This window comes from Triturus cristatus, chromosome 5_2, assembly GCF_964204655.1.
Source record: "Triturus cristatus chromosome 5_2, aTriCri1.1, whole genome shotgun sequence".
NCBI lineage: Eukaryota > Metazoa > Chordata > Amphibia > Caudata > Salamandridae > Triturus > Triturus cristatus.
Genome location: NC_140588.1, coordinates 49,745,037 through 49,767,530, shown reverse-complemented (window position 1 = coordinate 49,767,530; position 22,494 = coordinate 49,745,037). Strand labels below are relative to the sequence as shown.

Here is a 22,494-nt window from a genome sequence, read left to right as displayed (position 1 = left end):
CACCACTTCATTGAAGTCTAAGGCGGTCCTGATGCAAAGTGTGGAACTGGACCTGAGACTGCTTTGGTGAACAAGTAACTGTTCAAATACTCCTTAGTGCCCCTCCTGAGCTTCTCCCTGTCGGATTTCGTCACCCCACTCGGGCTGGAGTAGCCGAACACAACCCTTTCAAATTTTCAAAAGTTTCAACATTTTATGGCTCCAATGCTTGTTTGCACATTGGACTAAATGGCTGAGATTTGTGTTCTGCTTAGCCATCTATATCTCTGGAACTCTCATGTGGATTTTGCTAATCTCGGTGTCTAAAAATTCATTAAAAATATAATCTATTTTTATAAACTGGTGTCGTGAGTGCTTTTCTTATTTCGTTGTTTGGTGCTTCTAAATGCTTTACAGTAGTTACTTTGTTTAAGCCTTGCTGCTCGAAGCCACAACCACCCAGGGTTGAGATAAAGGTTTTACAAACAAGCCTGATTGGAACCAAGAAACTTTGAGAGTGTACTGCACTGTAAGGTCGCACAACCATACCATATAATACACAAACATCCTCACCCCACTCATACAGAGCACATTTTGCCACGCCATATTTATCCCAACAGAGGCTGTTTAATGTCCTCTAAAAAAGCTTGGTAGTCAATTTTTAATAAAAAACGTAGGACTTGTCGCGCTCCAATAATTTCAACCATGCGGTGTATGGTACAGAAAACGTGACACCTACCCCTAACAATTCTAGAGCTTCTCATTGTGACCAAGCCATTAAAAAAAGATTTGGCTAGAATAGCTTCAATCTGATTTTCCACTGCCAACTATTGTTGCGGCTTCCGTCAGAAAATGTTGTATACCTCTAAATCTCTGATGATTACAATGATGGTGTCCCTGGTACTTTAATAGAGGCTGCTTGGTGTTCCTATTTATTTATTTATTTATTTATGTAAAGAGTTATATTGCGCTGGCTAGACCCGAAGGTATCAGAGCGCTTTACATTAGGTTCCACAATGTAACAGAACGTGATCACAATTACACATTACGTCAAAAAATAAGCAATACATTGAGAGAGGAGAGAAAGGAGAGAAAAAATAGTGGAGGGGGAAAGGGGAGGTGAGAAGAGGGAGGATGAGGGAAGAGACGACGGGAGAGACAAAAGGAGGTCTGTCTAAAGACCGACTGGGTAGGTGACGTCCAACGAGGGAATCCACGGCCCGTCTCCGCTTTAGCTAAACAAGGTAACTCCATTGGGCATCAGTCAAAATAGCTAGGTCTCAAGTGGCGAGGGAAAGTTCACAGATAAACAAGGTGGGGACTAAGATTCTTGAGCAAGCGCGGCGAAGCAGTGACTACTGTTCGGCTGCTAAGTTGAAGCTCAGAATCAATCAGAAAGTTTATTATGAGGCTATAGTGGCTCCAAAAGGCAATTCTACTCCAGTCGAATGACTCTGCTAAAAACAAATTAAAAGAACTATTTTCGATTGTTCAGAGTTTTATGCCTCGGCTAGTGTGTTATTACCCTCTGACACCTGGTGTGATACTTTATCAAATGTCTTTCTGGATAAGATCCGTACTATTCAAGCGGCCTTTTTATATGGTGTTAATAAGACTGTGGTATCTGTCTTGCCTCTAACCCCCAGGGCTGAACACTGCCTGGATGCGTTTAAGGCAGTGGATCTCCAGGACTCTTTCAAAATAATCAGGAGCTTAAAATCAGGCTCACCTTCTGATCCCTGTCCTGCTAGACTGCTTGCTGCAGCAGCAGAAACTATCAACACAGAGGTAAATTGCATTGTCAACTTATCTCTGCAGACAGCCAGTGTTCCAGCGGCCTGGAAGCAGGCTAGGATCTTGCCACTTATAAATAAACCATCACTTGATCCCCTCAATCCGGGAAACTATCGACCTATTTCCCTCTTGCCGGAGCTGGCTAAAGAGTGTGAGAAGGTTGTCAATAATCAACTCACTGAGTTTATTGAGAGGGAGGGTATTTTGCACCCTGCACAATCTGGGTTCCGGGCTGCCCATAGCACCGAGTCGGTCTTGGTGGAGGTCGTGGAGGCCATTCGGGAGTGTCTGGATGCCTGCGGGAGGGCACCACTGATCCTGCTGGACCTCTTGGCGGCGTTCTACATGGTCCCGCACTCTCTCCTCCTCTCACGAATCGCCGAGATAGGTGTGTCGGGCTCTGCCTGGAACTGGCTCAGATCCTTCTTAGAAGACCGGGCCCAACAAATTTGGTTGCCCCGTGCTCCTCCTCTACACAGTTTGTGTCCACGGGGGTGCCTCAGGGGTCTTGTCTTAGTCCCCTCCTTTTTAATATTTATGTTACACCATTAGTCTACCTGGCAGAGAGCTTGGGAGCCAAAGTGATGGCCTATGCTGACGATACCCAGCTGCTATTTACTTGGGATAATAACGATGAGTCGGTCTCTTCGGTCCATCATTGCCTCTCATCCATCTTTAAATGGTTAGCAGCTGCACAGCTAAAGTGCAATGAGGAGAAGTCCGAAATGCTCCTCTTTGGGAAATTTTCTCCTAATTTCCGAGATTCTCTTTGGCCTCCTGAGCTCCCAGTGCCAACCTCCCTAGGGAAACCCGCCAAGAATTTGGGGGTATGATTTGACGAGAGCTTGTCCTTCTCATACCATATTAAGAAGCTGGCCGGCAACTGTTTTGGTCTCCTCAAAACTCTGAGGCAGTGAGAGAAACGATGACCTGCGCACTTATTTTTTCCCGGTTGGACTATGCTAATGCACTTTACATTGGCATCCCGGGCTACTTACTGAAAAAGCTGCAGGTTATCCAAAATGCGGCGGCCAGACTACTTCTGGGTATTTCTACCAGGAGCAGTGTGCGTCATCATCTACATTCACTGCACTGGCTTCCCGTAGCGGAACGGGTTAAGTACAAGTCATTGGTCGTGGCTCACAGAGCGCTGCATGGGTTTGGACCATTATATCTACAAAAACGTTTTTCTTTCTATGTTCCTTCCAGACAGCTGTGCTCCATGTCCCTTTGGTTGGCGCTGGTTCCTCAATTTAAATACCAGAAGCTTGGTGGTAATTCATTGACAAGGAAGGTGGCTGTCGCCAGGAATGTCCTGCCTCTTGCCCTACGTAATATTCAGTACCCAGTGATATTTAGGAAACATCTGAAAACACATCTATTTGTTTAACCAGACACCTCTCCCCTTTTGTTGGTATCGCGCCGGGACACTCGTGAGTATCCGTGCGCGCTATAAATTAAAATAACATGACATAACATAACATAAGGGCAAGGACAGGTGAGGGCAAAGGTCAGTAGCAGGAGAGAGGAGAAGAGTAGAGCAGATCAGAGTATATATGTATTCTTAGCCGGATGACCTTCAAGGTGTTCAGATGGTTTGGGGAGATTTGATTTGTCCTGAGAAAAAAAATTCCACCATCTCTAGAACTGGCACTTCAGGAGATGTAGGAGGGATTTTGAATCAAACAAATGGAGGGAGGGAGAAGCAGAGGTTAATTCAGCTAACAAGTGATACTTATCATCAATCAAAAAGAGGGGGAGGATGAACCACAAGGGTCAATACCAGAGTCTCAGGAATAATGTCTCAGAGACCCTCAACCACATGATCACAGTCTGAGGTGTATATAATATCCACTTAGTGTGGTTTGGTGGATCGTGTCATCATAGGGTCCGTCACTTGAGTGTCCCGTTCTTCAAGTGACATCATAACCTCCACCAGGAGTGATGCCAGCACCTTCATCCTCTCCATCACCTTTCTATTTAAGTGGTTGTTGCTGGAAGGAGTCAAGTCTCTCAACCTTTCTCTGCTCAATGTCTAACTCTTTTAGCTCTCAGAAATTCACACCACTCTAGTAGACTGCATACATCTAGAGACAGCTACATCCTTGTTTACCCCGAAGTCCTGGATGGACCATACAAGACTGTGGTCACCGAGGTGCAGCCGGCACCTGCTAACAGTTTCTTAATGAACCTCCAATGCCATCAGTATACAGTGAGGCAGAGCTGATGCTAATGAAACACACCGGCACTCGCACTACCTTCCCTCCAGCCCTGTCCCCTCGGACCTCACTTTCAGCTCCACAACCCTCCAATAATAAAGGCTCTACTGGTAGTCTGTGCCACGGTCACCAGCTTGAGGGAAAAGCCCAAAGCACTGCCTCCGAAAGAAAGTTAATAAAGTTAAAAAAACAAGAGCCACAGCTGTGCTAAGTTTGTCTGTATTCTTTGGCAAATGTTTTTGTCTATGCCTCTACTGTTAACGTATTCATGCACGCTAAATCAACCTAGGCACTTCACAACAGAGGCTAAGTCCTACACCCTCTCCACAAACACACAGAGGGCCAGCCTAGTTCACTGATCTAAAAAAAATCACAGAATTTCAACTTTCCTGCATTGTTCAATCACACACACTGCTACTAAAAACAAATCTCAGAATTCCAGTCGTCTCTTCACGGGTGCAAAAACCATGTGCAGTGCATGTACCACAATTGTAATGAAATATTCAAATTACAATTTAATTAGTCTAGATAAAAATGACCAAAACAGCACAATAACATAACAACAAAGCGATGTACGAACCTTTCAGCTGTTTCCTGAGAGGTTTACTTGGTTCAAGCCATCTCTGTGGAATAAGAGACAATCATTAGAAATACAGACACAATATTTACTTTCTGTACGTTTTGTTTTAATTATACTTACAGGAGCGTCTAATGAATCTTCACTCTGCTGTAATCCGAAATATTCCCTCTCAGTCACACCCAAGTGATTAAAGACTAAATCCAGCAAGGCCTGGCCTGCATCATGCTTCTGAAACGAAAGGAATTCCCAACATCAAGCTCATAGTAACTTAAAGTTATATTAGCTCATTAAAATGTGTGAAGGCATCATGAAACTGATCAGTCGTGTCTAAAAATGATTAGGCCCGATTTTAAACTTCGTGATGAATATAAACTTGTTTCGATATATTCATTTCAAAGCCTCTTTCTGTTTCCAACTTATCAGGACTACTTTCATGTAATGTGCAGCAAGGCATGGTGAATTATTACCATACAGCAATTTAATCAAATGTTACAAGGAAGATAATGATAATACATACACACGGCTTAATCCAAGGAGACCAACTTAATTTCAAGCAGGTCCTTTGTACTTTCAGTAATTAGCAATGTCTTTGCCAAGAGAAGTATCTTCTTTGCACACCAGTGTGGCCATGACGAAAAAAAACATAAACCATCTGACACAAATCAAATTCCTTGCAAAGAAATTACAAAGAAATCGTTATTGTGATTGTGAGAAAGCCCACAACTGTCGAATACATTTTCTACATTTCTAAATGCAGTCGGTCTAGTAACCCTTTAGGTTTATATTATAAAAAAACGATGTTCTAAAACACATTTTACTGCAGCTTTAACATACTTTTCCCAAGCTGGTACCATCCGCTATACCAAACTGACGCATTGTTTCTCTCTCTCGTTCCTTCAATGCGGAATGACGAGATGGGAATGTTGTGTGAGCTGGAATGTTGTGTGAGCTGGAATGTGGTGTGAACCTCATGAGGCACGGTTTGGAAGGGACCCGGAATGCCGTAAAATATTAAATAATGTTGGCGTGAGGCAGCCGCCTACGTCCACAGTGGCACTATGGTTTAGTCGTCCCAAAGTACAAATGTTGAGTGAGCGGAGGGAACACTACTTCCCTCAAATCCGTGACACTGCTAAAATGTAAATTTATCGCACCTCCCGCCCAAACCAGGCTTGATTCAAAGGAACCATATGACTTCTAATGAGATAATAACTGAGCATGGATTGAGAGGAACACTGCTGCGGAGTCGTTGGCTTGCAGTGCACCCTCCCCAATGTTCCACCTCTTAGTGTAGCTGTGAAACGATCTAGTATTCTAGTTCATAAACTGATGCAAAGTCATAGCTGCCAAGGTTTTGTATTGCTATGTGTAACATTTTCATAATTTTAGTGTAATTAGGAGTTACATTTCAACAACTATGTGTGACATTTTCTCGCAAGCAAAATAAAGCAATGAAAACGAGGGAAACATAAATATCAGAAATAACGCCGATTTGAGCAAAGAGAAACTCTAAGGTCTCAAAAAACTGCTGCAAAGCACCAGGAATCAGGAGAGTGTGGTGCACATATTACAGCAAGGAAGTACATTATCTTAGACTTGACTATAATACTGCTTAATCAACTCTAACATGAACACAGCTGCTGCCTAATCACAATAAATTATGAGTCAACAATGGTCAGCTGACTCGGACTCGCTGCAGCCCCAGCAGACTGCACAGGTCCTTGTGCAAGCACATGGGAGTGACGCCTTGTCTAGCACACGTAGTTGTTCTTCTAAACGTATTTAATGGTAAAGCGTGTGCGTTCGTGGTAATAAAACCTTTTTGCGCTGCGCCGTTATTTTGTTTAAAATAATAAAAGCTGCACTCTGTACAACGTGGCTGGTGCTGACTTTATATACAATTTTTTAAAGTAGTTTATGCATATATTTTAAATCTTTTACATATTCTTTTAAATGGGCTGTTATCCCCCGTCTGTCATCTTTTTATGGAGTATTAATATTTTCTCCTTTGTCAGATTGTATTTTGCACATTTATTGGCTGCTATTTATTGCTCTTTACACAATATATGTGATATGTTGTGCTCGTCTCCCACTTTTCTTTTTTTTTTTCAATCCTCATTCGCCTCTGACCCCAAACAACTAGGAAAAAACAGGATGTCGCTACCGTTGCTCTGTTTCTTGAGACGTAGGCCCTCGAGGTAAAAGCCCAGCTGACATCATCCGCCTACCGGAAGAAAAACACGCCCATTTCATGTTGCTGACCTCTCGTTAACAAGGAGAGGGGGGGGGGGTTGCACTCTCTTCTGATTACACATAACCAGTAACTGCTACTGACGGCTCACCCAAAATCGTAGATGGAAACCAAAGAAAGGTGAGACCCATCGCAGTCAGAGAGCTTCCCTCGAGGCATAATCATAGGATCAAAGAATATTTTCCAAATAGTTCACAAAAATTAAAGTGCCAAATCATATTAGAAATAGAAAATGATTAGTGATTTAAACCAGGAGACCAATTTGTCAGACAATCCCAAATGGCTTTCTTTCTATTACTCTTCAATCTTGCCAAGTCAGTCTTAGAGGTTTCATACAAGGAGGACAACCATTCTGACTGTGTGGGGGGTATGGTCTCAACCCATCTCCTACATATTTCTCGTCTGGCCAACAGGATAGCGTAAAATAAAAAAAAACTACTCGAACCAGTAGCTCTCTCCCAGAATTCAGATAGCTGGGCAGTCCCAAAACATGTGTATGTCCGAGGCATTCGAGTTTGTGAGTTTATCCTTCAAGCAGTCCGGAACCCCCGGTGAATCCCACAGTGGAGCCAGGCTTGAAAAATAGCCTAAACCAGTGCATTGTTTGATTCTGGTCCATGTTCGAGCCATACTCAAAAGAACTTTTTTTTGAAGAATTTATGGTCTCCATCTTTAAAAAGAAAACCTCCTGAGACAGTCCTACTCCATCTAGCATGGTCGAGAATATTATCCCCCTCTCTGAAAAATCTGGGGATTTCAGCAACATTCGTGAGTGTGTTAAATGGAAGGCCCAGGCGTAATATTGGAGATCAGGTAGTGTGAGGTCCCCTTTTTCCCTCCTACGCCTTAGCTTTTTCTTGGATATCCTCTTAGCTTTACAGGTCCACACAAATGAGTTAACAGCTTGCTGAAGCTTGTCAATTGCCTGCTTCTCAAAATATAGGGGAATTGTATTAAAAAGAAAGGTGCCTTTTGGCAAAATTACTATCTTGATTAGATTGGTTCTACCCAAAATAGTCAAAGGGAGGTGAACCCAAGACTTCATGAGTTTCTGGCACTCCCTTGAGACATTTGCCAAATTTGTCCCCGTAATCTGATCTATATTCTGGACACTCTTCACCCCAAAATATCTCATCTCACTCTTGGTTTGATAACGACACCCCGGCAGATTCCAAGACATGATCTCAGTTTTTCCTGCATTAATCTCATAGCCTGAGACTAGGCCAAAGTCCTGTGCTAACCGGATGACGTGAGGAAAAGCCAACTCCAAATCTGATGTAAAAATTAAAACGTCTTCCCCATACAGGGCTACCTTCCCTTCCCATGTTCCAAATCTAAATGGGATAATCCCGGTCTCCTCCCTGAGACGTTGAGCAAAGGGCTCTATGTACATGTCAAATAGGAGCGGGGAGAGGGGGCAACCCTGTCTGGTTCCTCTTTTAATCCTAAAAGATTTGGTCAAATTCCCGTTTACCAGAAGCTTTGCCGAAGGGTCAGAATATATAAGCTTAATAACTTGACAAAATTTTGTCCCAAAGTTAAACTTCTCTAGGACAGCCGCTAAATAGTTCCAGTTGACCCTATCAAACGCCTTGGTGGCATCTAGTGTCATTGCTGCCAAAGGTAATGAAAAAGTGGAAGCCAAATCAATAGCACCAATAAAATCATGAGTAAGATCGAACAAATTCCTGCCTCTCAGAAAACCCTTTTGATCTGCATGTAACAAACCACCCTCCACCGCACCCAACCTATCGGCCAAAATTCTAGTGAAGACTTTATAATCTGTGTTTAACAGGGAAATAGGTCTGTATGACACGCAATTGACTGGGGACGTCCCTGGTTTTAAAAATCAGTGTTATAATAGCTCCTCTCCATGAAGTAGGAGGTCTGGCACCTTCAACTAGTATTTTGTTGAACAGAGTTGTCATGGACGGAATGATCGCCTCTCCGAAGAATCTATATAATTCTACAGGGAGGCCATCCGGCCCAGCGGCCTTACCAGCCTTACAGATGGAAATAGCTCTCCTAACCTCCTGTTGGGATATCTCAAGCTCAAGGTTTTGCTGTTGGGAGGAGTTTAAGGAGGTAAAATTAATCCGGCTTAGCTACTCCCGTACACAGTTGCTATCTACCTCATATTCTTCTTCATATAGATCTTGGAAGAAGGTAAAAAAGGCTTCTCCAATCTCTTCATCGTTAACTGCCGAAGAATTATTATGTTCATTATCGATTTGTTTTATGAGATTACGAACTCTGTCCGTCTTAGCCTTCCATGCCAAAAATGTACTGGCCCCCTCACCATATTCAAAATGGGCAAGCTTACTAGTTTCCCATCTTTAGAGATCCTCATCTGCAGAATACTCTCCAAATGGTCCTTCAAAGTTGCCAATTTTGTGAGATGTAGCTGGCGAGTTACTAGGTCATACTCTTTTCAACTACCTTCATTTCACACTCAGTGTGTGCAACCTCCTCCCTGTACTGCCTGTTCTTAAAAGTGGTTCTACTTGTTATTAAGCCTCTCAAGTAGGACTTCCAGGCGTCCCACACTACTGAGAACTCTGCCGTACCTACTTTAATATTTAGAAAAAACTCTGTCTCCTGAGATAAATAGCAGGCTTCTGAGTCATCTAGAAGAAGTATACGGTCAAAAGTCCACACCCTCAAATGTTCTTTTCCTGTCAGGTATAAATCCATCCATACCGCCGCATGGTCTGGTAGATGAGGAGTCAGGTAACCTATAGTTTTGATTTTACCCCGCAAGTCGTTACTAATCAAGATACAATCAATCCTTGATTTATGTCCATATTTACGATTGTAAAAAGAGTCACCTAATCAGGAACCTGACCTTTCTCTCCAGATGTCAGATAGGCCATTTTGCCTCATCATCGTCTGGAGGTATGACCTAGACTTGGACAAAACATTTGCCCTGCTTTTTGGAAATTCAAGACTATATTGAAGTCTCCAGCAAAAATAGTTGGATCAGTAAATTCTAACAAATTCGCAAAAATGGTTTTCAAGGTGGCGGGGTCATCTTGGTTGGGGCTATAGTAGCTTACTACAGTTAAAAAAATAGCCCGAAAGAGATAGCTTGAAAATGACCCACCAGCCACTTGGGTCTGTCATCGCATTTAAAAGTCGAGCATTTGCTTGTTTTTTTACCAAAATGGCTACTCCCCTAATGTTAGCGTTTTGACTAGAGCTAACACAATGCTCCACCCATCTAAGATTTCCAAAAATACCATTTATTTCTTCTCTCAGAAGATGCGTCTCCTGCAGGATAATTATCTGGACTGGGGAATCTTTTAAATATTGAAGGATCTTTGCCCTCCTACTCTTTACCCGGAGGCCATTAACATTCCAAGATAAACACTGTAGCATTCTCATGGTGGTTTATAAAGCGAATCCCTGAACATGTCTAATCTCTCCATGTGTCGACCCCAAACCAAGAGCCATAACTTGTAACAGTATACTAAAAACAAACTAGGCCAAAAGGCAAATGAGAATTCTTTTCTCTTTTTTCCCCCCGCTGCTTGCCCCCCCTTGCTCCCTGTCCCCCCCCCCCCCCGCCCATCCCTTGAACCCCATCCTGGAGAACCCCACCCTCATTTACCTGGACTGAGAGGCTATGAGGGTTACAATAAAAGCTTTAAGATCTTCCCCCTCCTTTCCTTCAGGGACATTCAGGAGACGTATATTATTATGCCGGGAGTTATTTTCCAACATCTCTAATCTGTCCCGGAGCGCCGCCTCTTCCTTCTTGAGCGTCGAAATATCAGCTTTAACTGCTCCCAGATCATCTTTGAGCTCCGCCACTGAACTTTCTAAAGCCACTGTCCTGGAGTTTAGAAGATCAATTTTTTTCTCAAGAGACTCACAAAAGAGCCTAATCTCTCCTTGATTTGTCTCTGAGACAGCAAACCCCTTTTTGATATCCATGGAGAGGGTGGAAAAAAGAACCTCCAAAGATGCAACAGAAGAGCCCCCCGACTCATGTACTGGGAAGGTGTACCCCCCTTCTCCACTGCTACTGCCTTTGTTACTGTCACTGTTGTTGTGATTACTACTGCCGTTAATCTCTACACCTTCAACGGTAAGGCTTTCTCCTCTGGGATGACTGCAAGCTTCACATAAAGACAGGGTTGTATCTGTTCCCGGTGGCTCAAGGTTACTTAATAGTTCAAGTTGTGTAGCAGGTGTGGGGGTATTCACAGTCACTATCTCCTCCATTATTTCCAAGACAGATTGTCGCGCCATCTCAGACTGTTCAGGGCTCTTCCTAAGGGTCTCCCCCTGTTTTACCACATCCAGAACCTGTGGACAAATTTTAAAATAGGACCTTAACAAGGGGGTAATCCTTACTTTGGAGTCCAGGGATTTGCCCTTCGTTCTACTAGCGCTGACACTTCTACCCTTAATCCCATAGGACTGAAGAGGAAGACTTTCTTCAGGTTCTGTTTCCAAAGTGGTGCCCCCTTTCCTATATGCACCGCTACCTTGTATGTTGGAATTGCCCTCTGAGGGCAAGTTGATGTTTTTTCCAAGGTGTTTCCCTTTGGTTTATTGTCGAGGTTTTCACTCTGGTAACTTTAAAGCTACCCGAAGCTAGACTGGACTGTGTTATGCTGGTCACAGGGGGCCCCTGCGAAAAGAGCTTACCGGTCTCCGCCGCAGGCGCTTCGCTTAACGATGTGCCCCCTTCTTCCTGACTCACCAATACCTCGCATTGCCGAGAGAAAGGGAACAAAATAGACGAGGCGGTCGAGACAAAACCACAACGCTCCTCCAACAACCGCTCGTCCGTCTCCTCAACGCCGACAATCTTCTCCAGCGTGGCATGCCCAGCAGGTCTCCCTGTGCTGCCTCTGCCTCCTCCTGATTCGACTCGGAGGAGTCCGCAAGCGGCCGTCCTGCAGCTCCTCCTCCGCTCCAGGGCAGCCACAAACCAACGCGGGAGGTTCGCAAACCCTCCAGCACACATCCCCCAGTCAGCCCAGGTGAGTCACAACTTCAAACAATCTGAGGACGGGGCACAAAGCAATAATTTTACACGTCTCTGCTTGCTACATAACGACGTGGGACGAAGGCACCACCAGAGGCAAGCGACCGCTTAGCTCACGGCCGCCATGTTCTCCCTCCCACTTTTCCTTTTGTTGGCAACCTCAAAACCCAATTGAAGTGGAATTTTGGACTGTATTTTGCACATGAACTGGCTGCTGCTGAATTGCTCTCTGCACAGATTAGGATATGCTCTGTTATTCCTTTTTTTTTGCTGCTATTTTTAATTGAACTTTCCACCAAAGCTGAATTTTGGACTATACTTTGTACTTGAACTGGCTGCTACTTATTGCTCTTTACACACTCTAGGATATGCATTGTTACTTCAATCTTACTGCTGCTAATCCCAAATGTTATCTTCTGCCGAAGTGGTTATGTGCTGCTGCCTAAATGTTTGGAAAAAACTTTATCAAGCACTGAGGTGATGCATATTACCCTATACTTAAATGAAGTTGCTATCGTTTAGCACGGTCCTAAACATGCGTTACCTCCTTTGGTAGAGGTCTTTCGGGCCTCTGTTTCTGCTTATGAGCTAAATGGTTTTATTGTTGATGACATTGTTATTTCGCCTATTAGGGTAACTGATAATATCGACTAACGTTATTTTAGGGAAAATGTAGGCCTGCTAAGCAGGCTTTTGATAATTTATGAAGGTCCGTGGAATGAGTTTTTGTTATGTTTTATTATATTTATGTAATAATATGTATGTACTTTTATGTGGACCTCATAGGAGTTCAAAATCTTTAATAAACTATTGAATTGAATTGTACATCGGTCCTTTTTATCATTCATGTGCAGCTGTAAATAATACAGGCACTGGCAGGCTCCAACCGAAGACATTTTGCAGACGATCACTGCAAGAGAGGACTGTGCTGTTAGCTGCAGCACACTGTGCATGTTAAGTGTGTTAACTAAGTCCAGTGAAGTCTGTGTGGCTGCCAGTGGGTGTCGACGTCCTGTCAGTGTACCCTTGGAACTTACTGGAGGAAGGCAAGGCAAGCTACGAAGCACATAATTTGGAACATAATCACCTGTGACACGCAACCAAATTGAAATTATTGAATTGTTTTAATGTATGCCCCATGCCTGACATAAAACCTGTTCGGTCCGCACAGGCAGACACGCGTATTTAAATTTGCAACGGTCGGCGGCGGCTGCCAGGCCAGCGGGAGTTACTCCATTTTCACCACACGACAGCCACCTGGGGCTCGCCTCTTTCAAGTGGTGCCTGGCCCGGCTGGGTCAGGTTTGTGTCAGTTGCGACGCGGCCCGCAGAAGGATACTAATTACCGCAGCGCTGCGAGCAGCTAATAAACAGCAGCCTGTGCCCATTATCTTGCAGGAGCAAACATAGTGCTTTAAACACTCACTTTAGCTCCTTCACATTGCCACAAGGTTGATGAGCTGCTCACACCCAAAACAGGCCCAGCTGAGAGGACGTCAGTGAATTATGCCATGCGCCTGCATGGTGTCTAAATCGGAATGAAAATGGAATCAAAGTAGTGTGTGTTTGTTATTATTGTACCAAGGCAAGCTCAGCCCTGCCCGCCAAATAAGTCTGCCGAGCAGCCTGCACCGCGTGCAGGCTGCTGCTGCTGTGCCTGACATTTATATTAATAGCAGCACTCCGACTCCCTGGAGCGGCTTGACAGTCAGGCACAGGCGCTAATATGCGTGACTTCGTACTTCAGTGTGGTGATGCGGACCACTACACTGAAATGCGTTAGTCTAACGCCTGATGCGTGGCACTTGGCAGGTCTGCAAAGTGTGCCACCTCTGCTCAATACCAACTAGTGAGAAGGGCTGAGAGGCCTCTCTACAGGTTACCGGCAAAGCAATACTGATTTGCAAAAATTCAGTATTTATAAAGTAGAAACACACTAGTGCCATTGACACCCCCCCCCCCCAACCCTCTTGCCCTATTTTTGATCACCGACAGAACTGTGTACTAGTCTGAGCAAACCAGGGGCCGTATTATACATGCGACGCATTTTCCTTCATTGCGATGGGCGCACCTTTTAAAAAGTTCGCCCAGTGCAATGAAGGTAAATACGCCATATTATGATGAATGCGCTTCCTTGGGGGCAGCGCATTCATGTGAAAAATAGAGCGGCTGCTTTGAAGCCTCTCCGTGTTTTCAAAGTGCAGACGGCAACCCCCCTGCACTTTGAAGGGGGAATAGATATCTCCTTGCAGGTGGGTGCAGTAAATAACTACCCCTGCTTGCAAGGGGATCTCTTGGGGGTCCATGGGGCCTCCTTTCCCCCCCTAAAGAGGATTGACATCAGGAGGCGCACTGACAGTGCACCATCTTTTTGATGGCGCACTGTCAGTGCGCCTCCGGAGAGCTTCTTTGCCTCTGCACCCATATCTGTAATAGGACCCAGGCGCAGAGGCGAAGGGATTCCCTCATTCGCATGGGGCACGCACCCATGCAAATGAGGGAACGCCTTCTGAAGATAGCGCTGGCGCATTATGTGCGCCAGCACAATTGGTATTACAGAAGGGGCGTCACAAGCCTCTGCGGCCCCTTCTGTAATACCAAAGTGCCCTAGGGCATGCAAAGTGGGGCAAACGCCCCTTGCGCCAAGGGGCACTTGTATAATACAGCCCCAGGTAGCTATTGACACTGACAGGTCCGGTACATGACGAGATAAATGGTAATGGCCATGACTTTAAGAACCAACACTTTAGTGAGTTGAATTTTTAGGTAAGAAACGGCAGCAGCCAACTCTCTCACAAGTCAGAGCTAGCAGTAGATATCCCATCTTGCAGGTGCCTTCAAAGGAGGTATTATGTTTTCATTTAAGACAAACATTTTGTGCAGAACACCTAGGCATGTGTTATTTCAGGTTTGGGCCTGCCGAACTAGACTTGCGACGAGTCTTGATTTCTTGAAGAAACCAGTTTTTTTCTATTTAACTTTATAGTCAACTTAATCAAGAGCTTTAAACACTTCATTTTTCCCTTCTGGACCACAGAAATAAACGTCACCCTCTAACAAGGTACAGTCCCAGACTGTCTGAAAATAGGACAAGCCACACCACTGCTCAAGAACCTGGGACCTAACACTAAAGACCTGAACAATTTTCACCTTGTGACCAACCTACTTTATCTAGCTAAAGTCCTGTAAAAAACATGGAACCAACATAAAAAAAAGTCCTAATAAAAAAAGCTGAACCAATACCTCATGTTTTACAATCTACTTGATGACTCCGAATCAGGCTTCAGAGTAGGCTGCAGCACAGACAGTCATCCTCAACATCATGGAGGATGCCCTCAAAATTCTGGACAATGGAGAACCCTGTCTGCGAATACTTCTTGATCCCTCCTTGGCCTTTGACACTGTTAACCACAACATTCTACCAAGCACCTTAAATACACAAATTAATCTGACCAGGACAGTTCTAAAATGGTTTCCTTCTTCCCTCGCCTTCAACAAATAAAGCTAAAGGCCTTCCTATCTAAGCCAACACATGCCAAACAAGGAGTCCCTCAAGGCTCATCCTAGCCCCAACTCTCTTTAACCTATACATGAAACCAATTAACTCAATTCTCCACAGGCCAAAATACAATACCATCCCTACACTGATGACGCTCCACTCTCCTCAAAATCCCCTCCCTAGAGGATATAACCGAGGATTCTCCAAGGAGTAGCTTGTAAGCTACTGGTAGCTCTTTAACTACCTGAAAGTAGCTCTCCTGTGTGCAGCCCAGTCAACTAAACTAGAAACTTATGCTTTGTTGAATTACTGTATGTACAGCAAAACTGAAAATTGTTTGGAGAAAAATGGCTGAATTTCCACAATATAAATTTAAAGCTGATATTTGAATGATATATCATGTGGCATTGGAGCTATCTATTCCTAATAATATTAGTTGGTGCTGGGGCAATGCAGCTGTTTAGAGGCTTTCTACATTGGCACACCATTTTTTTACATTACAGTTGGCTACCATGCCTGTTGAACTGTATTGAGTACTGCTCGTATCTTGCATATGTTGTCCCCTAATGTAATCTTGTCGCTATTCAACCAGCACATTAACTACAGAATACCGTGGTTCCAAAATATTACAGCAAAAATATCAAGGACGAAAATACTGTGGAGGTAAATTTATATAGGTAAGCATAGGTTTACTCTACCTAATTCTACATGTATGTACTTTGCCGAACAAGTTACTTACCTTCAGTAACGATATATCCGTAAGAAACATTAGTTAGTTCGATTCCTCACCTTAGAATATCCCCAGGTATCAGGCTGGATCCGTAATTTTGTTTTCGTCAGCAATACCCTTGCGCGTCGCTAGGCGTCGTCTGCGGCTCCGCGTCCGTCGTCGACGTTGTGATCGCCGGGATGACGTCGTCTGAGTACTCAGACGCCCCCCTCGCGCGCTGACGTCAGTTCTTGTACAAAGCTTTCCGCGCCAGGAATGCAGAGCCATGCAAGAGACCGACACTGGTGCCAAAAATTCTAGGGCCCTGAAAGGGATGACCGTAACCCTAGATATCGGTTCGCAGAACGGGGAGGATGGGCGGGGCGGTGAGGAATCTAACTAATGTTTCTTACAGATATATTGTTACCGAAGGTAAGTAACTTGTTCATCTGAAAGAAACACGTTAGTTAGATTCCTCACCTTAGAATAGATACCCCAGCAATACCAACCCCGGTGGTGGGTCTGCGAACCAAGATCACACCAGAAAGTCCTGGAGAACAGAACGGCCAAAGAAGCCGTCTCTCCGGACTTGGCTGTCCAGGCAATAATGTTTGGCAAACGTGTGCAGCAAGGCCCACGTTGCTGCCTGACAAATGTCCTGCAAGGGGACTCCCTGGCCCAGGGCAGTGGTCGCCGCTGTGGCCAGAGTGGAATGGGCACTCAGCCCTACAGGAGGTTCCTTTTTAGCTAAGGAATAACAGGCCTCGATACACAAAATGACCCACCGGGAGATGGTTTGCTTGTGCACCGCCCGCCCCTTCTTCGCGCCCACTTAGCCAACAAAGAGTTGGTCGTCCACCCGGAACTGTCTGGTGCGGTCCAGATAGAAGGACAGCGCCTGTTTTGGGTCCAGACGGTGGAGCCTCTCTTCCTCTTTCGAGGAATGCGGAGGCGGAAAGAAGGTGGGCAGTGTAACAGACTGTCCGATGTGAAAGGCAGTTACCACCTTAGGGAGAAAGGAAGGACAAGTCCTTAGAACAACTTTGTCCGGATGGACAGAAAGGAAAGGAGGCTTAGAAGAGAGAGCCTGGAGCTCACTCACCCTTCTAGCAGAGGTGATAGCAACCAGGAAAGCAGTCTTAAGAGTGAGAAGACGAAGGGGACAATTATGAAGTGGCTCAAAGGGAGCACACATCAGATAGGTCAACACTAGATTCAAATCCCACTGAGGCATTACAAAAGGGACAGGAGGAAACATATGAGTAATGCCCTTAATGAATCGAGAAACAACAGGGGATTTGAAAAGAGAAGGCTGATCAGGAAGCCGTAAGAAGCAGAAATAGCTGAAAGATATCCCTTAAGGGTGCCCAGAGCAGAGCCCTGCTGGGCCAGGGAAAGAAGAAAGAGGAGAACCTCAGAAAGGGGGCGGAAAGGGGATCCACAGCCTTTGCTGTGTACCATGCCACAAATTTGTTCCACCTGCAGGCGTATACAGATTTTGTGGAGGGATGCCTGGCTGCCAGAATAACATTACAGACTTCAGGAGGCAAGTCAAATGGCTTCAACGGCCTCCGCTCAATCTCCACGCATGGAGGTGGAGGCTGGACAGGTTCGGGTGGAGGACCGTCCCCTGCTGCTGCGACAGAAGGTCCTCCTGAAGAAGCAGTCGGATCGGGGGATCGATCGATAGAGTAGCTCGGGGTACCAGTATCTTCGTGCCCAATCCGGAGCCACAAGGATGACTTGGGCCTGGTCACGCCTGATCTTCTTTAGCACTCTGGGCAGAAGTGGTATAGGCGGAAAGGCGTACAACAGACCGCAACTCCACTCGCGACGAAAAGCGTCTCCGAACGAGTGCCGCCTTGGAAATTCCAATGCGCAGAACTAGAACTGCTGACATTGCGTGTTCTCTTCGGTGGCGAATAGATCTAACCAAGGCTCTCCCCACTGCAGAAAGAGGCCTTGCGCCACGTCCGAGTTCAGACGCAATTCGTGATCCATCATGCACCAGCGGCTGAGTTCGTCTGCTCTGGCATTCAGAGAGCCCGCCAGATGTTGAACCACTAGGGTGATGCCCTGATGTTTCAGCCATGTCCAGAGGTGCAGAGACTCCTGACAAAGGGTCCACGATCCCACCCGCCCTGTTTGTTGCAATACCACATGGCGGTGGTGTTGTCCGTGAACACCTGCACTACACTTACCCGGACAGAGGGAAGGAATGCCTTCGGTGCAAGTCGGATGGCCCGTAGCTCCAGAAAGTTGATATGGAGCCGGGACTCCGCCGGAGACCAGAGGCCTCTGATCTCCGCCTCTCCCATGTGGCCCCCCATCCCAGGAGGGACACATCCGTCACCACTACGTGCTGCGGTTGGGGTAGGGAGAGGTATCTGCCACTGACCCAATCGCAGTCCGTGAGCCACCACTGCAACTGTCTGGCAGTGCCCTCCGAGAACAAGACATGGTCGGACAGTTTGCCCCGATGCTGGGCCCACTGAAACTTCAGGTCCCACTGCAGAGCCCGCATCCACCATCTGGCGTGATGCACTAACAGGATGCAGGAGGCCATCAGACCCAGAAGCCGCAGCACCAACCTGACCGAAACCCGGGATAGAGGCCGAAAGATTGGGATGAGAGCCTGAATATCCCGGACCCGCTGTTCCGGAGGATAGGCCCGGAACTGCACAGAGTCCAGAACCGCTCCGATGAAGAGGAGCTTCTGGGAGGGACTCAAATGCGACTTCGGCACATTGATGGAGAACCCCAGCAAATGCAAGAGGTCGGCCGAAGTCTGGATGTGGGAGAAGACTGCCTGGGGCGAACCCGCCTTCAACAACCAGTCGTCGAGATAGGGGAAGACCGGAACCCCTAATCTGTGCAGGTGAGCTGCTACCACCGCCATCACTTTCGTGAACACCCGAGGGGCACTGGTGAGGCTGAAGGGGAGCACGGTAAACTGAAAGTGCTCGTAACAGTGCTTCACTGAACTGCAGCAGAGGCTCCGAGGAGCTTGCTGACGGTTGAAGCACTTCAGTGAGGAGATTAGTCCTCATGGCCACAGCAGGCAGCTCCAGCCCGAGGGCTTTGGCCGCCTTGCGCAGCACCACAGAAAATGTAGCACCTTCCTCCGAAGCCACGGACGGAGGAGAGATGAAGCCAGTGTCAGGGGAGGTATCAAGACCACTGGCATCCCCCAGTTCATCTGCCCAGTCCTGAGATAACTGGCACTGCCATGTCAGAGAGTCCTCAGACCCCTCCCAGTCGTCACTGTCATCTGATTCCTGGTATACAGGTGGAATGATCGGAGCCGGGCGGAAGATGAACCTGTCACCCATCAGCGTCGGAAGCGACGCCGGGCGGCGCCGCTCCGACTAAACCGGGGAAGGGAGTCATCCGAAGGCAGCACCGGGGGCGGCACCAGAGGGGTCGGCGCCAGCGGAGGCCTGGATCCCGCGGGGACCTGTGGCGTCGGGGTCGACGACGGCGCCGGGGCCGGAGCCGCCGGTTTGCTAGGCCTCCCAGTCGAGTCTGCGGGGCCCGAAGGCGCGCCGGCAGGCGTCGACGGCGGAGCCAGGCTCCTCATGGCCACGAGTAAGTCTCTGATCTCCGCCGGAGTCGCGTCAGACCCAGGGACCGAAGGGTATAGGGTCGGACGGGACACCCGCGGCTCCGACGGAGCCGCGCGGGTGGTGCCACCCGAACCCTCAGCCAAGTCGTGCGACCGGCGAGGGGAGCCAGAAGAGCGATGACGCCTCTTCGACTTCTTGCTGTGCTTCGACTTACCGGAATGCGAAGACTTCGACCCCGACGAGCGCTGATGACTGCGGCTCCGCGACTGGTCCCTCGACCTCCTCCTCGACCGGGACCTTGAGCAGCACGGAGCCGACTGCCGGATCTCGAGCAGCATGCGGGACCGCTCCCGCCTAGCCTTCGAGGTCAAGGCCCGGCAGTCGAGGCAAGACTCGGCATCGTGGTCGGTCCCAAGGCAATAGAGGCACCGACGGTGGTGATCCGTGACAGACATCAGTCGGTGACAGGCGTCACAAGGCTTGAAGCCAGGCATCCCTATCGGCACCAGTGTCGAGGTCGACTGGAAATGGAACCAAAAGAGTTCAAAAAAGTTTAGTCAAAAAGTGACTAAAAGGGTATGCTCTTCCCGGATCGGCGCTTACTGGCGCGGAAAAAAGAAGAACTGACGTCAGCGCGCGAGGGCGGCGTCTGAGTACTCCGACGACGTCATCCCGGCGATCACGACGCCGACGACGGACGGGGAGCCGCAGACGAAGCCTAGCGACGCGCAAGGGTATTGCTGACGAAAAATCTTTCCGGATCCAGCCTGACGCCTGGGGATATTCTAAGGTGAGGAATCTAACGAACGTGTTTCTTTCAGATAATGTATATAATGTCAAGGTACACAAATGTGGGGTTAATAATAGTAAATCTATTGACCTGTATGTACTTACTTTCTTGATATTTTGGTGCTCAATATTTCTGGTCCCACAATGGTTTTGTGCTTGATAACCTGATTTTCAACCAATCTTCTGTGACGTGGTTACTATTAAATCACTAATAATATTAGTAGCTCAAGATGGTTTTCATTCACCTTAAGTATCTCTTATTATAGTAAAGGTTGGAGACCCATGATAAAATCCATCTCAACCAAACTCTGAGAAATATTTAAGCCTGGCTCTCAACTAACCACCTAAAGCTAAACCCACTAAAGACAGACTTTCTCCTCCTGTCCCCCTCCCCCTCCCCAACCCCCACACGCACAACACACCGACCATACATAACTGGCTACACCACCAGAATGCCCATGCCTGCATTCCAAAAACTATTCACTGCTCAAAATCTCTCAACCTATCTTGACAAACATATCAACATGATCACGCACTTAAACTCCACCGCCAAAGGCACAACATACCAACTCTTGCTCCTTAGGAAAGTCAAGCCATTCATTCCATTACCCAACTTCCAAAATGTGGTACAAGTCCTTGTAATCTCCAGACGAGAATACAGCAATGTGGTGCTTACTAGTACACCCAAATCTCAACTACCACAGCTAAGGGCTAAACTCAACGCTGTTGCAAGACTAGCAACCGGAACAAGTCACTATGTTGACCTCACTGCCTCTCTGGTGGCTCTTAAGTAGCCACCAATCGAAGCATGTTGCATCCTAAAGATAGCCTGTATCAAATATAAAGTACTACACTACAAGACCCCTAAATACCTGGCACAGACACTCACCTTGTCCAGTGGGAGTCGCACACTGAGAAGCTCGAACTCTCTACTCCTTGAACCTTACAGATTGAAAAAATAAAGCACTTACTCTCAGCCCTTTACTGGGATGCACTCAGAATATGGAACTCCCCTCCTCCAGAGGTCCGCACAAACCACTCCTCTTTGTCCTTCAAGAAGAATGTGAAAGCTCTACTTTTTGAAAAATACTTAGCACAGTGATCGATCAGATTATATGAGGATAGGCTTTATGCTTAGGTGTCATACTACTTATAATCCTGCACAGTAAACTGCCTGGGCACATCCTATGTAACTATAACCTTACATGAAAATCCCTGCATACACTATTACCTAACTGTTTATATTGCAAGGTTCTGCCTAATCAGGCATACTACCTCCCACTACAATTGCACACTGCTTAGACCTATCCTATGCAACTGTAACATTACTTAAAAATGTACATTTACTCTGTAAACAAAATGTATATATTGCAATATAAATTAACCTATATGATCAATCTGTAACATAAAAACACCGTAACCTATCTGCTTAAGGTATAAACCACTTGCTAAAACAGCTATTGTAACTGACATGCTTAAAATGCTATTCACCTGTAAATACTCTGTTACTCTATATTTAGTATGTTTATCTTACTCTGTACAGCACTCTGACACTCTTTGGTCATGTTCGCGCTTTATAAAACTCTCAAATAAATTAATAGCTGCTATATCCATTGTATTTTCTATTCCTTCTTTATCTATGCCCGGCATTCTTTTTTCAGTTTCTCATGAAGCTTAAATGGAATTTAGTTCTGAACTTTCCATCATCCTCCAGATGTGGTCTTCCGTACAATTCAGTGCACTCACACAATCACAGAAAAAATGTCTCAGGACGTGCCTCCAACCCCCAACTATTGTCTTTTACAGATATGACAGAATTGCTGAATTAGCCCCTAGTGCACATTTTCCAATTTATTTGTGATGTCCAGAAAGTGAAGTACAATTAAATTAACACAGCTTCTTTGTCACACACAAATTGATAATGCATAATTTTGTCAACAACTAAGAAAACATGGTGTGTATTCACTTCTTACCTCTTAAAGTAAGCAACATTTACAATGAATGCATTGTTTAGTTATCTTTAGTGACTTAAGCTCAAACATAGCAAATTCATAAAGGGTATATAGGGAGCTATTGCAGATTACTGAAGCTGCAGGATTATCCTTAGAA

At 46.1% G+C, this 22,494-nt stretch overlaps 1 protein-coding gene across 9 annotated transcripts in view; it reads right to left on the bottom strand.

Annotated features, from left to right (window-relative positions):
* PTPN3 (protein tyrosine phosphatase non-receptor type 3) overlaps positions 1-22,494 on the bottom strand; it is a 1,752,022-nt gene that overhangs the window by 1,245,572 nt on the left and 483,956 nt on the right. For 6 of the 9 annotated variants that reach the window (XM_085606835.1, XM_085606837.1, XM_085606838.1 and 3 more), the window contains 2 exons: positions 4,693-4,800; positions 4,573-4,615 (listed from right to left, as the gene is read on the bottom strand). In XM_085606835.1, the coding sequence (XP_085462961.1) occupies positions 4,573-4,615; positions 4,693-4,800 (151 nt within the window). The remainder of the gene's footprint in view (positions 1-4,572; positions 4,616-4,692; positions 4,801-22,494) is intronic. The other 3 variants (XM_085606836.1, XM_085606840.1, XM_085606841.1) reach the window with 1 other exon arrangement.